A 15,824-nucleotide genomic window follows, 5' to 3' on the forward strand; every position below is an offset into this window, starting at 1 on the left:
TATCCTGGCGAAGGTGAGGCGCTACTGCTGAGCAGCAGGCCATCATGGGCTAACCTTATCAAATGCATCCAACAACAGCCCATGGTAGGCTTATTAAATGTTGAAGTGAAAACAATTTGTGCTAATTTCCCATTGCAACTCCCTTGGCATTCACAAAGAGTGAAAAGAATGCTTGTAAATGCAAGGTATGAGGAAAGTTAGAAAGATTCTAGGTGCAAACTAGTTTTTAGGCTCTGAACAATGCGGCTGCTTTGGCTCTGGCCATTTCTTTCCTATTTGTAACAGAAATTTTGTTCTTGTCTGACTGCCATCTATCTAGGTTGCCTGACGCTCATCCTGAATTTGTATTTCAGTTCACATCATTAATCAGTCTCAAAATGCCATCCCTTGAGTACTTTTAAATGTTGCCAAAATACAGGCCATTGTTCAGTTTGAATTTAACAGTTGCTGCTTTTTCCATAATCAATCACAAAGTCTTATCCATTTTAAACAATATAAACTTTTACTTTGCCCATGTGGTTTTTCCAAGTTATGGTTGAACCAATGAAATAGTTTGAACACTAGTGCAATCATTTGGCCACTGAGAGAAAACCAATGCCAGACCCCTGCAAATTAGAAAAACAATCTACATTGCAACAAAGAGAAAGTCTCAGGCCACTTAAAATGGTTTGATAACATTTTCACAAAATGAGCTGAACTGAGACTAGGAGAAACAAGGAGAAATGGGAAAACCAGGTACCATCTGTTAGATCTGCAAACTAATACACAAACATGACAAACCAGCCATAACATCAAATATTTATAGCCTACATCTTTCATGCTACCATACTGAAAGACCCTCTTAGGAGGAAGTCACGTCAGTCGCCATTCAACAAGGCATATAGTATCTAAAGGCTCTTTAAAAGCCTATTGCCCATATGGGAGAAACAGTTTATATTTTTTTTATACATGTCCATTGAGAATTTAACGCCTTCAGGGGATGTTGAGTCATGTACTGTAATAATCACATTTGAGTAAATCTCAAACAACAACAGGTTGCATAAGATATTGTTCCTCTCCAGTGACAACTGGAATCGTGTACTGACATATCCTTGGGCTTGTTGCACTGATCTGGCTTTTAAGAGGAAATGATACCTAATGTATTATTCATGTTTAACATTTGGTTTAAATCAACAATGGCAATTTAACTGCCACATGTCCTTTAAGATTCAGCAGGCAAAATGAAACGGACCATCAAAACAAAGCACTGAATTTAGTTCAATCCTTTTTCTAATTCCCTCTGGTGTAATTTGAAAATGTAGAGTGTCTCTGTGCACAATCAGATGTGTATCTTTAAAGTGTGTGCTGTCATTGTGTGTTTATTGTATGTTCGCATGTGTCAGTAAAGTGAAAAATGTCAGTGGTACATTCCACAGCCAGGAGCAGGGAGCTTAATTAAACAATGTAACTACAGATTACTGATACTGACTCTAATTTAGCAATGTAATTACCTGTATTAACTTTTGAATTACCTTTGCATTCAAAACCTATAGAATATCAAGTTGCGCACACAATTGACAATTGACATTACTCTCATTTATATAATGTTGTTCGGATTATCCTCAATGATTATTATTACCACCTATTAGGCCTATTTCATTATATGGCTGTATGTGCCCTTTTAAAATGTATTTTTACTCCAAAATATTTTGAGACATCTAATTAGTATTTTATCTGCAATCTTTTTTTTTTTTATTTTGGATTGTTTTACGAATCTGTAATAAAATGTGAAGAAACTGTGATGACTAAAGTTACCAGTGTTTTGTAATCAGATTACAGGAATCCAAATACATGTGACTGGTTACTCCATATCCCTGCTCACTGTATCTTCCACATACTGCTCTCTCTTGCCCTCAATCTCTTCTCGCTGACAATGGATATATAAGGCAAACAGATGGTACACATCCTGGCTGACATCCCACTAATCCAAAGATCAAATACCAGCCAACACCTGTGGCAATTTACATGTATTCACCTCTTTTATGTTTTCCCTTTATCCCCACTCCACATGCAAATAATGTCTGGAAAGGTTACATAAGCATAACGTTGTATAAATCAGGGACAGTTGGCAGATGAGAACCCTCATGAAAAAGGGGTATTTTATAATAAAAAACTTCCTTGTTGAATGAAAGGCTAAACAAAAACATAGAGATGCCTCAAAACAAGTGACAGGTCAAATGAGATGATAAAAGCGCAACCACAAGAAATACAATTTACCATTCAATTTCAGTAAATTTCCAGCACTAGGCAGTTTTGCACATGGGCAGCAAAACTGATTGAAAACATTCAGCTTTAATACCCAGAAATCCTGTAAATTCATATCTGTAAACTTTATATACATGCTCATGTTTACCAACCACATTACAACCAAAGATAGCAAAGGGACCCGAGTGGCAAAAGATTTAACGTTGATGACTTCGTCTTTCCCTGGATAGAGTGCTCATGTTGTGCTGCTTAGACGTTTTTTCTTTCACTCTGAAAGGAAAACTCCACCCTCAGATATTCTTATACTGCTAAATATTATCAGTCCTTTTGTTCAATATATTCCAGGAGTTATTTTTTGATTAAGTATTCCAATTTACTTCTTTGAGGCACCCACTTTCCCTCATCTTGCTTCATCTATTTCCAAGTCAGTGTCTTCCTACATTCCCCACAACATCTCCTGACAACCCTGTGTGGGTAATATGTGTCGGTGGAGAGAGTGATAAAGATAGGAACAGAGTAAGAGACTGGGACCATTATTATTGCTGGCGGTGCTTTTGTACAGTAAGTCAAGCCCAATGAGAAAATATTTTGGCCTTCGGGTATCATCGACCATAACTGGAGATTGGTTATGTTTCAAGGACGAAATTGTTCCCAGATCAGCATATTTGTTGGGAAGATAAATCTGGCATGAATAAATGTTTCAGTGGTTTTGAAAATGTAATGTTTTAAGATGTGTAGCCCTGTATGTAGTGAATTTTTATGAAATGCATATCCCATTGAGCACCATGGGTCACTAATCAGATACCACATGTACTCATCCAGACATTTTAACCATTTTTATCTCCGCCACCCCCACAGGTGGGTTTGTCATTGCTGCGTGGCCAAGCTTTGTTCAAACCCACTGAACTTTATTTTAAATTCTGGTGGAGATTCCAAAGTTTCCACAGATACCAAGTATGTCCTGTTGAATTACAGGGAAAGGTCTATCCATAAGGCATCTAAATGTTTTCTATATGATGCAATGCTGCAGCCATAAAACAGTGGCATTGTGGATTTGAATATTTTCCTCAGTATACTATAAGTCGGCTGTAGCTTCAATGAAGTGTTGCAACCAGCTACACCAGATACAGAGTATACATGTACCCCTGTTGTACAATATGGAAAAATAAATTCTCTAACTTTGCAGCTACTTGAGGGAGGATTTAAGGGAAAATTTGATTTCAAGGGTTCAGGTTATGTTAAAGATTAGGAGAGTCTGGAATGCTGGGGGTTTATTGAATGTATCAGTTTTAGATCATAATTGATAAAAGAATTGATAAAGAATAATTTATCAAGATTAAAATTATAATTTCAGACAGATCCAGAGAACAATATTTAGTTTAATATTGCATTATAAAATATATAAAATCAAGGAGTGAATGGCTAACAAAATTCAATTGACTGAGTGAGTAAAACATGTAAATGGTAACATGACTGGGGACACTCACTTCTTAAAACTGGTGACGCATACACTTTCACTTCAAAAGTGACACCAAGGGCACAAGAGGTTTTAATGGTGGACAGAAAGTGAAGAGTTGTGTCCCCCATTCAGGGTAACATTATGTCAATCTATGTGCAGACAATTATCCACATGAACAGGACAAATATAACACCAAACAACAGTTTAGAAATGAAAGACACATTGTTATTGTTAGCTATTGGAATTTTTAAGTGTTTTAGGGTTGATTTTCATTTTTGAGGGAATCGTCAGCCAGTTTAAAAAAATGTAACATTATCCAGAAGCTAATAATATGTAATAGACATAGGACGCTGCCTGCTCATGCTTGTGCATTCATCAAGAATGTACAGAAAAATCACCTAATGGCGACATCATCACGGTGTTGAGCGACTGCTTTCCAATGAGAGAATAAAATGGAATAACTTGCAGTAAAATTTGCAATTTAAATAATCATGCTGTCACAATCTGAATCTCTTGTTAGCTTTTTAAGTGTTAATTTGTCTCTTCCTGTTGGCGGAGCAGTGTTTAAATCTGAATTTAATTTGTGCAAAGAGGGTTGAAGGGTCTCAGTTAAGGGGGATGGGACTTCTCTATTACATTGCCACTTTGTGGTTTAGGCTACAACGGGTGTATTTTTACATCAAGACAGCTTTACAGACCATGTAAAACCATACATAACAGGAATTTGTTGAACCACAGCTGAAGACAACAGCTATCAGAGACATGAACGTTTTGCTTTACTAGAAGACTCCTCTCTTTAACTATTGATGAGAGTGTAAGTGGTCCACTTTCTCTGCTCTCTCATCCCTCTCTCTCCTCCTTTACTTCCTGATTGTTATTTCAGCTGGAGACGAGCAGAGACAGCTCACTGACTGGATGTTGTTCCTTCCACCAATATGGCTTTATGTATTATTAAACACTGCATGTGGTCTCCTGCAAAAACCCATATTATGAGTGGTCTGGGAGGTGTCCTGTTTAGTATTTTGCGGTGAGGGAGGTGCACGGCAGCCCAGCTGAACTCCGTCAAGCTCTCATCACAGCCACAATCCCACATCCACAACCCATAAAGAGAACAGCCACCTCAGTCACTTTTCAAAACCCTCAGATGCTGAGTCTACTTTACATTTGTCAGAGGACAGATGACCACTACACAGTGGTCAGAGGTTGACGTTGGCATTCTTTTCTAAACCAAAATATCAAAGAAGCAAAATTGCAAGCTTCACCTCAACATTTTTCCCTCACTGCAATAACTAATAACCAGCTTGAGTTGCCTTTTTTCATCATTTTTATGTTTCTATCTTTCATGTGTACAGTAGGCCTATGTGCAAATAAACTAGACCTAAACCTAAACCTATAATCTGTTGCCTTACAATCCACATCAAGTGGACCTTTGATTCTGATATGGCCTTTATGGATCATACCTTTCCATCTCAGACCTAGCTAGCCATGGATTGTTTTTTATCACAAATGGACCCATGCCCACACTAACTGAAACTGCCTTTCATGGACTGAACTCTATGCCAAATCCATCCTCATCTCAAGGAAATTCAAGATCGTTGGCGGAGGACTGGTTTATATTACAGGACAACAATATTGCAACTCAAACTGGAGGGTTTTATAGGAAACTGACTTATTTCTCCAAGCAACAGATAAGCTAAAGACATCAAAAACATGACACTTCAAAGAGAGTTGGAGCTTACCCTGCATTGTTGTGTTTGTGGGCTCTGCGAAGAGTGGAATAAGCAGTAGATATATGAGGTAGACGAAGGACAGGCCATTGTACCTGAACAGACAAGCTGCAAAAACAGACACAAACACAGATTGGATAGTTAATCAACAGATTGATTTTTTCATAGAAACCTGACATTTAATCATTGAGCAGAACCCCAAGAGAACTGGATTTGCCTGCAATTACCGCAACTCTGTAGTAATGTTTATCACACACCAACCTTCACCGCCATATATCTGACATCATAGTAAAAAAAATTAACAGCAGAATGCATGGCTGTATTGTTTTCTATGTAGCACTGCATTACATAACTTTTGACAGTAAATCAAGTAGAGAAGCTGGCAGTGGAGTGGTAATAAGCTTCTTTTTCCAGGAGAGACAATGAGATAGATTTGAAAGAATGTGTAGTGAGTCATTAAAATACTGTGGTTGTACACAGCTTGCTCACATTTAAAAAAAAAAAAGAAAAAAAAAAAAGCCAAAACTGTCCTCTAACTAGCCTTTACACTTGCAAGCCTCATTATCAGTTCATCTGGCCTAAACCACTAACCAGGCCTAAATTTGATTGAATCATGCAGGGAAGTGACATTTGATTGGAAAAGCAATAACGGCAGTATCCTCTTATTGAATGCCAAACAGTCGCTGACTCCTTTGGTGTTAACGCACTGAGTGAAAATTAACTGACTGAAGTCAATCACTGACTGAATAACAGGAGGAAGCCCTGAGCATATCGGCTGCCTGTGGTCACCCTCTCAGTGCCATATAACGCCTCACAAAGTACAGCTTTATATCATCATTTAAGAAGATTTCATTTCACAAGAATCCAATAGCATTTCATGGACTGAGAGCTTTATTGTAACTGGTTCAGTTTTATTCTTTTATTATTAAAAATCAGGAAACCAAAACCTTCCCTCCAAGTCTTGGAACAGACCAGCGTCACGCACCAGATGCCCCTAAAAAATGTATGATGTAACTCCGAGTCCCAAAAACAGGAAAATAACCTCTGGTTGCCAAAACTTTAAATTAAACAAAGCCACATGGTAGGAGAGTGTGAAATGTCATGACCATTATCCGGTGGATACACCTGGCAGTGTTTGGTTGTAGTGTTTCTGTTTTAAGGACTGAAATGACATGTGATGACTAGTATTCAAACCTGGGACACATGACTTTTAAAAAATATGATTTTCATTGGAATATATACTTCTGTGTTTCTTACAATCTGAGACTTGTAATTAAATTCAAATCAGCAAAAAAAAATATTTTCTAATATCAGAATTATGTTATAATGACCATAGAGACAAACACATGAGACACAGGCACCATTTCCTCACTCCTTAAGGCAATAACAAAATTTCTTTCATAACAACTGTTGAATAGTTACATTTTCTCTGCTTTGAATGCCGTCGGGGTTTATCTTTGATGTACTTTTATCAGAATCTAGGGTATGTCACCTCACATAACATGAGATTACGTAACGTCACATTTCCTCCTCAGTGCTGCCAGTACCATCCCACCCCCACCCCATTCCCAAACACACCCTCCACCCCCCACCTCACCCACCCATCTAGGCACGTGAAGAAGTCTTTGAGTGTGATGATGAAAGCTTAAATGTTTAAGTGCAAACATGCCTTCCAAAACCGTTAATTGATGTATTGATCCGTAACATGCCTCATCGGTCCCAGTTTGACTGGCCATTTGCACTGATTGGGGCTTTTACCAGTTTAACGTCTCGCACCAGCTGCTGAGAAAACATCAGTGAATGCATCCAAAAAGACATCGAACTTCCTTCACTGCTCTAGCCTGCACATGAAACCCATTTTCAGATTTTTTCTGAACAACCAGAGTACTTACAGCAGTAAATTCTGTGCAAATCATACAATTTTTTTGTGTTTTTAACCATAAATGCAAATAACACAGCAACTTATGGTCTTTAAAACCATAAAAAATATGTGATAAGGCCTAACCATCTTATATTTCCTGGAATATTTTTAGGTCAGAAGGTAGAACGCAGGAAGGGAAGTACACAGTAACTTCATAGAAATGCAGACAAATAGTCTGACCTCCCAAATTTCCCGTTGCGGTTATATCAACAAGCTTAGAGTTTACGACCTGGTCCGCTACTCGACTTACCGTCTAAGCCAGAGACACCGGCCAGTCTGGGCACCTACTGGTCTTGAACTACTGAAAAATTACACATAACTGCTGAAAGTGGCGCTTTTATTTATCTTCGCACACTCAATGGAGCTATTCATTGACATTTGACTTGGCTCTCCCTTTTCCCTTGCTGGAGCACGGGCCATCTTGCAAGAGGATTTTCTATCCTCACACAGACCAATGAAAAGAGCAAACAAAAACAATTAGACGACAGACGTGGTTAGGCTTTCATCTTGGGGCCAGACCTCAAACAGATATCTATGTGAATAAAGTTTTAGATGTACGCTTAACCACGGACGACAGCTACACCACTTGGAGAATAAACTCATATCTGGTCCTTTTTACACATTTTTAAACACTATGTGAGATGCTTTTACAAGCTCCTTCAGGGAGGATGGGGTGGGACTGACTCCTCATCTGTCATTTTTTGGTTCTCACAATCAGCATCATCTCTATTTTTCTTGCTCTTTGTGTTTTAGCATCTCTAAAAGTGCCAGGAAACGCTCTCATTTTTTTTATTTCACCCAAGTCTGCAGTCTAGAGTCTGTTGCGCCATTATTCATCTGTTCAGACTCAAAGGCCAAAAGAGTCCTTCTGTATCTGCACTATCCGGGGATACAGAGAACACTATCCAATCTATCTAGACCAGAGTGCGACTCAGCTCCTGCTGCGAGCCTGCAGACACTTGACCGCAGTCTCCCTGACCGTTTGGCTTCACTGTGTGACTCACCATCTGAGGATTTTTACACAAGGAATGAAAATAAACTGCCGTTGTTTTCAGACATCAGATTACTGCAAAATCCCCATTCAGAGCTGAATCATGCCTTTGTCTCTCTCAGTAGCAGCTATTATCATACAACACAAAGCCACAGCACAAAAAACTAATCCATCCTTAAATGTGGAATTGAAATACGGTCCAACTGATTTAGAGGCTGAGCCCCAAAACATAAATGTCGTGGTAAGAGATAAGACGGTGCTGTGTCTGGCCGGACCAGGCACCGAGAGATAACACAGGAACTGAAACTCCTCCAAGCAAAATAATAAAATACCACCGCAGTGAAGAGGTTTACTGTTTTAATCGGAGCACGACACTAACTTTCCCATCTGCAATTCAAAGCGGCTGATGGATGTTTGGCAGAGTCAGCACATTTATCAGCTACATCCTAAAATTTACCAGCATCTGGAAAGTAGCAATTAGTTATTTTCGACCCAGACTTTAATTAACAATAACATTTTATTGGGTAACTTTAAACAGGAGGGCTTTCAGGTGATGTAGCGCAGCCTTTGCTTTAGTCCACAGTAGTGAAAATATTTAACTCCTGGGCACCAATGGCTAACAACAGAGCTAATTTTGTTTCTAAAATTAGCTGAGCAAAATTAGATAACAACTTGGCCCTCTCCAGAGAATTAAACAGACATGGGTTCGTTTATGTGACGTTTTTGACTGGGGGCTGATTTAACATTACCAACTGAAAGAGATAACTTCGCGTTTATGTAAGGTTCGTTAGCTAGGTAGCGATCGTTAACAGTTATGCTAACCCTATAGCAGCATTAGCAAATTAGTCAGATAACTTCAAAAACTTTTAGCTACATCTTATGATTTTTTATTATTAGCAATCGTCATGTAGCCGTACTTTTAACCAAATATGTATCTAAATTGTGTTTTACAGTTTCACGTGATATTACACGGCATTACCTTACTAGATAAAGATGTATGCTGGTTGTAGGTGAACGGGTATGATATTTCAATGCAGATGGAGGCATGCTGGTGGCGCTACAGGAAAACTCAGATCTCTCATAAAAATGTCAATTTTATCAATAAGTCAAAACCCCCTCACTTTGCTGCCCCTCACTTCCCAGCAGAGTAAAAGTGACAGTTGAGAATTTAACGGTCGCCGGATTTAAATCCCCCCAGAGTTCTGACTGATAAAGATACAGCCGCTTATATCAAAGCTGTTTCAGCCAATGAGCAACAAGACAAATGATTTTCTGACAAATCACAGTACCTGTGGGCGAGAAGGCAATTAATATTCTGGCCAATCATAGCAACTGCGGGCATAATTTACAGACAGCTTGCAAGTAATCTTCCTCATGTAGATAAATTAACAAAAAATTAATTACTGAAATTAATTAAAAATGGTAAGGTGATGAGGCCGCAGCTTGACAAAGCATAGCTGACCAATCAGAATCTAGTATTCAACATAGCAATGCAATAAGTTAGTTATTTAACGGCTTCTCCAAACAACAGCTTTTACTGTTGATTAATCTATCAATCGTTCATTCAGTTAATTAGCTAATTATTTTGCGTGTAAGTGTTGACTTAATAGAGAAAAGCGAGAAAACCTTAGTATTAGTGAAGCTGTGACCAGAGGATGTTTGGGATATTTTTACCTGATAAATAACAAAGATGATTAATCAAAATCAATTAATTACCTATTGCTTTGACTCACTGGTTAATGAGTAACTGTATTTTTTAAGTTAAAGTGGAGCCTAAACTATGGTCCTTTGAAGCAGGCCAGTGATGTGCCCTTTACCTGGGCATCTGCACGTCAATTGGCACCTCTTGTCTGCCTCAGTGTGTGCTTTCAACCTGCCTGACTGCACTGCACGCTGCTGATCTGCCTGTTTCTACCTCACACTGTGTGTTAGATATGAGGCATTTGGTAAAGTGGATGCTCTCAATCTTCCTCCCCCAGACTCTGGGAATAAACTCATAAACAGGAGCCTGTTTGATCAGAGAAACTGTAGCTGTGTGAAAAATGTGTGTATGTGTGTGTGTGTGTGTGTGTGCCAAAGCGACTGTGTAAACATAGGACCAGCAGTTCTGCGCTTTTCAATAGAGGTGCTGTCAGATGGCCAACAGGAAACAGAGACGATGCGACGTCACCAGACAAGTCTTTCAGTGGGACACCAGAGAACGAGGGACACCAGCAAATATTATAGCGCTGGACACACACAAGAAGACACACACAGGTTTTTGGAGTCAAATAACATCTACTGTGCTGCCGTGTCTCCTCTGTGTTTATTCAGCAACAACTACAAAATGTCCATGAGTTAGAAAAATACAGGAAAACTCAACATATATTTTCATCCAATTCTCCCACAAAATGCACAAAATGAAAGACCTTGAAGCAGAGAATTAGTGCTTTCACGAGAATAAAAAAAGGTAAAAATATTTATAGGCTGCAGAAGGAAGGAAGTGACAAGAGGTGACACCAAAAAAATCTCCCATCCATCACATTTACAAATAATACAAAGAAATAAATAATAACCCCACATATTAGACTGTTTGTGGTGTTTAGATCAATCACTTTCAGTCTAAATTAGGACGTGATCCTCGATTGAATGGTTACTCTTGTGCCATGGCAAACAGACAGTGTGCCGTAAGATAAGGAAATCAACCAGATCCAGTGTAACGCTTTAAGGCTTACATTTCAAGTGTTTGACAAGCAGAAATCATAAAAGGGAAATCAGCCACTGGTGATGACAGAAATATCATCTGAGGGAGGCGAGGAAAGTCAGGGAGGCTTCAACACTGTTTTCCTGCCATCCTAACTCGGCCTGTTCCTGTATACATTCCCTGCTTCTCACTCCACCTTTCCCTCAGCCTGTCAGCTACCGTGCACAGTTCCAGTGAATGGCAAGGGCTCATTTGCACTTTGAAAAAACATAAAATATTAAAAGGTATGTTTACGATAACGGGAAGGCAATTCTTCTCTCCCTCGCAACCACATTATTAATTCATACTGTTAAAACGACTTTCCACGAATTAATGGAGACAATGCATGGCCTCACGATTGCTTTTGGAAATAAAGGAGGCGTCGAGCAGACAAGTGATGCATTATGGCCATACTGAGTGAGGCTCATGTATAGAAAGCACCCTGTTGGCTTTAAAAGTACCTCAAGCCTCATAAGCCTCATCTTACATGCGCAGACAAAACCTCATTGGCAGTGCGATGCTAATCATTTTCACTTGTGGCCTACCGCACGGCTTCCAGCATGCAGCACAAAGTGAACTCCACTTAATTGAGGCTGCGTTCCAGGTGTGATGCAGTTCAGCTACACCTCATCTCTCCAAACACACTCAGTCTGAAGTCACAGTAATTGGTGGGTGTCTTCTCCTCCACTGGAACTGGTAAGATCACTGAGATTGCCGAGACGTTTCCAGCATATTCAAAATGATCAAAAGGCACTTTTAACCATTTGAAACCTGCTTTATATGACACATCAAAGCCACAAAAGCGAAGTATGAATCATCCTCTGAATCTGCATGGCAAAGGAGTGAATCAAACGACAAAATAATTATAATAATAACCACATCTGTGTGGCATTTTTCTAAACTAAGTGCCAAAGTGCTGTAAACAATATTAAAAAAAAAAAAAAAAACACTTCCTAACACTTCCTGGCTGACTCCAGTTAAGGTCAACTCAGAGAAAACAGAAACAGCACAATACTATAAATCCTTGATATTATCATCATAACAACACAAGTAAACATTAGAAATAATAACACAGTAGGCGTGTAAGTCCACTTAATTCTAAAGCAATCACTAAATACACTGTTAAAGCCAGAAGGACAAGTGACACTGTTGGCTCATGAATACACACTCAGCAAAACTCAGAAACCAGATGGACACACAACAAACAAACTGATATTACAGTATTACCTGTTTTGTTTGTTATAGCCAAACCTATGGGACTGTAAAACCCTTTAAGATTGTAAACAGTGACTCTGGGCTCTGAATAAACCTGAAAATGAACATGAACAACAACATAATAACATAAGCTCAATTAATACGGTGTAAAAATTGTAAATTTAACTTAAATAGAAGTTACTCAGGCCACCTCCATGCACACTGCAAAGGGCTGTTTTCTCCTAATAGGAAAAAATGGTTCATTACATAAAATAGTACTTTGTGATGGGATGACATAAATTAGGGCACCCAGAGCTTCATTATAGCTTGTGACAGTGTATGCATGCAGGGGGGGAAAAGATGCACTTTATTTCATCAGAGAGGAATGACTGACCTATCAGTGCGTTTCCATACATGCGGTCTGACAGCCTGCCACGCTGTGTGTGGTGGCTCCAAAAGGTTGCTTTTGACGCACACCGCAGTGACTAGCTGCTCTCTGCTATACGGCTGTGTTTCCCTCAGCAAACATGCAGCACAAGATGACAAGTGGAGAATGGGCTTGCTCGGTCTGTAATTTAATGTAGCTTAGTCTAGTCTGTCCAATTTGCTCGGGTTCAGTTGGGTTCAGAACAGTAGAGATGTGATGATACATAAATTTAAAAAAAAAAAAAAAGATTCGTTGTGGTATGAGTGTCAGCAAATATAAAGAAAAAAATCACTTATATTTTCAGGTGATTTATGTTTCTATTCTTTTTTACCTTAGGAGACACTATCCATTTTTTATGCCATAAAAATGATGTCAACCTAATAATGTGGGAAAACTCTGTTCTCCACACGAGGGTGATCAAATTTAACTTTCGCCCTAATTATAAAATGCTTTACAACATTATCTGCTATAAACAGCCAATTAAAGTACATCCTATAATCATCTAAATTAGTTGAGTGGGTAAAACTATAGCCTACTTGAATTATTAGTTTAGTTATTAGGCTATGTGTGTTAGGCAGATGACATGGGCTTGGTTGAGCTGATAATCAGTCCCCCCCCAGTTTCCACACCTATCTCCGTGTTACATGGCTGCATGGACTGCCTGTGATCGAGACGCAGAAAAAGTGTGGATCCCAAAACTTACCGGCTGCAAGACACACTGGCAGGAGTAACCTGAAGACTAGTCCACACACCACTTCAGAGGCCATCGCTTTGGGAAGCCCGTGTTGAATCCAGGTTAAAGTAGCCGGGGATTGTTTCACAAAGGTTTCTCTGGCATCTCTAAGTCCTGTGCTCTGTCAAATCCCAGCTGGCGTCAAACTGGTGCGCTCTGCCAAATGGCCACATCAGTCCACATCAGCTCTCCGTGATGCCACCTGGACTGCCGCTATTCCATGCTCAGAAATTAGGCATTCACCAAGTTTCCCAGTGCCAGGTATGTCACCGCTTTGCACTGTCACCACCATACTTTAGTTACTGATCTGTTACAAGTGGATTCAATTCATGTTGACGCTGCACAAACTGAACAGCGGGACTCAGGTGCGCCAACAGCCGCACTGGCACAGCGCGTAAAAATGCCGGAGAAATGAGCCAACAAGTCCTAAAGTCCAATTAACCCACTTTTTTGTACAAAATACCACCTGTGAGCAAATCCTAAAATATTAGAGAGTCGCAAAATGTTACCTTACGGTGTGACACGCTGAGAATATTCACAATAGTGGCACACATCTAGCCTTTCGCTTTTGTCCTCTTGCTGAGATTTGACTTTCTGACTTCTGGTGTGGACTGTGTGCGCCAACAGGAGTCTACAGGACGACCCTGTGATTGACGTCTGATCCAGCCATTCATAAGTCTGCAATGAGTTAGTGGTCCAGCCCCTCTGATAATTGGGAACTAGAGGTGGGACCCGCTGATGGATGTCAATGCAGCAAGCCAAAAGTACTGAGGCGATGCGGTCCTGTGTGGCGAATCCACCTTTTTTCATTTGAAAATAATGCCTTGTGTTCCGATAGTTTGTCTTTTCTTTTTTTTTTTTTTCATTTAAGGATAATGCCTTGTTTTCCGATAGTTTGTCCAACAGTGATTTGATAAATCAGGATTCTCACTGTTGACAGTTAAAAAGACAGAAGTGAAAATGGATTCTGAATTTTCAGAAGATAAACAATCAATAAGCCCGATTTTTCCCTGTAAAGTCTTTATAACTTTCAGGGGACTTTGGTAGGACACTGATAACTGCATCCTCTAAGGTCTGACCTCCAGCTGTTTATTGGAGTGAAACAGCGACGCCTACTGGTCTGCCTGCAGACAGCAGCCTGTCCACTTCAGTGTAATCAATGTTTTACCACAAATACCAGAGTACTCTGTGAAGTCAGGTGCTTTGTTTTACCCCCCCCCCCCCCCCCCCAACGTTTTCAATAGCAATGATTATAGCAGAAAAACATTTTTTTATTATTTTGTAATTGCATGTTTTCACCTGACAGAGTATGAAATGGCTGCATGTGCCTCAGACGTCAACCTCAAACTGATTTTGTTCCAATTCATTCCCAAATTTTCTAATTTTGTGATGCTGTGGTGGAGTAAGTTGTTAAGGAGATCATTATGATGGTTCAAGTCCCCGTAACAGCTGCTTAAGTGTCCTTTAGCAACACACTTCCAGCTCTAGGGGGCGCTCTAGCTGATCCTAACCTCTGACCTCCCCTGTGGAGGAGTGCACATTAATGATGTTGCCACCGTTAATTTACCACCATGTTTTTTTTTTCCTCTTTTTTGGTTGTTTTTTTACATTCAAGAACCCCACTGGAAATAATTCTCTGATGGTAATGTGTGATCCCCGACTACGTTTTGGATGCACTGTGTTTCAGCAGATTGTGCTATGTTTTTAGTCTCTGGTGTGTTTTTTCTGTGATTCTTATGTTTGTGCTATAGTTCAAACAGGCTGTGAAAACACTGCCTGAACAGGACTCAAGTGCTGCGAGTCCTCTCTGAAGTGTCATCATCAAGATGTCTGGAACTGTTGAAGTGATGGTTACTGAGAACTTGTGTTGACTTACATAATGATCCCTTGAGTTTTTAACGCACAAAAGAGCTTACATTTTGTAATAGCACTAACCTTTATGTCTTTCAGTGTCATTTTTCCCCCATTTTTACCAGTTCCTTCTCAGTGAGGCTCTACATTAGTGTAAAATCACAGACGTGGGACAAATTTTAACCTCATTACTCACAGTTGGGGATAGAGGTGGATGTAAAAACTGTTTAGAAAGCCCCAAAGGGCATGAAAAATTACTCCATAAAGAGTAACATAGCAATCATTCCCACAAACCAAAAAATCTGCAACTATGATAGATAGATAGAGATAGATAGATACTTTATTCATCCCGAAGGAAATTCACAGTTTTCAACAGTATCCACAGATTACAAGATTAAATAAATAAAAAATAAAGAATAAAAGATGAGGTGAGGTATTTCTACTAATGTGAATCTAATTATGTGGCAATGAAAAAATATATGAATGTTGAAATTAAGAGTTTTCCCCTTTAATTTTCATACACCAAAAAGCTCCAAAAGCCATCTGTTACCACTA

General features: G+C 39.4%; 1 protein-coding gene across 5 annotated transcripts in view; it reads right to left on the minus strand.

The window, feature by feature from the left end:
• The window catches only part of piezo2b (piezo-type mechanosensitive ion channel component 2b), a 92,679-nt gene extending 78,676 nt beyond the window's left edge, over positions 1–14,003 (minus strand). For 4 of the 5 annotated variants that reach the window (XM_030074960.1, XM_030074957.1, XM_030074958.1 and 1 more), the window contains exons 1-2: positions 13,389–14,003; positions 5,443–5,538 (exon numbers count right to left, since the gene is read on the minus strand). In XM_030074960.1, the coding sequence (XP_029930820.1) occupies positions 5,443–5,538; positions 13,389–13,452 (160 nt within the window). In that variant the 5' untranslated portion in view covers positions 13,453–14,003. The remainder of the gene's footprint in view (positions 1–5,442; positions 5,539–13,388) is intronic. The other variant, XM_030074956.1, reaches the window with a different exon arrangement.
• Positions 14,004–15,824: the final 1,821 nt, after the last annotated feature.

Source organism: Myripristis murdjan, chromosome 17, assembly GCF_902150065.1.
Source record: "Myripristis murdjan chromosome 17, fMyrMur1.1, whole genome shotgun sequence".
Classification (NCBI taxonomy): Eukaryota; Metazoa; Chordata; class Actinopteri; order Holocentriformes; family Holocentridae; genus Myripristis; species Myripristis murdjan.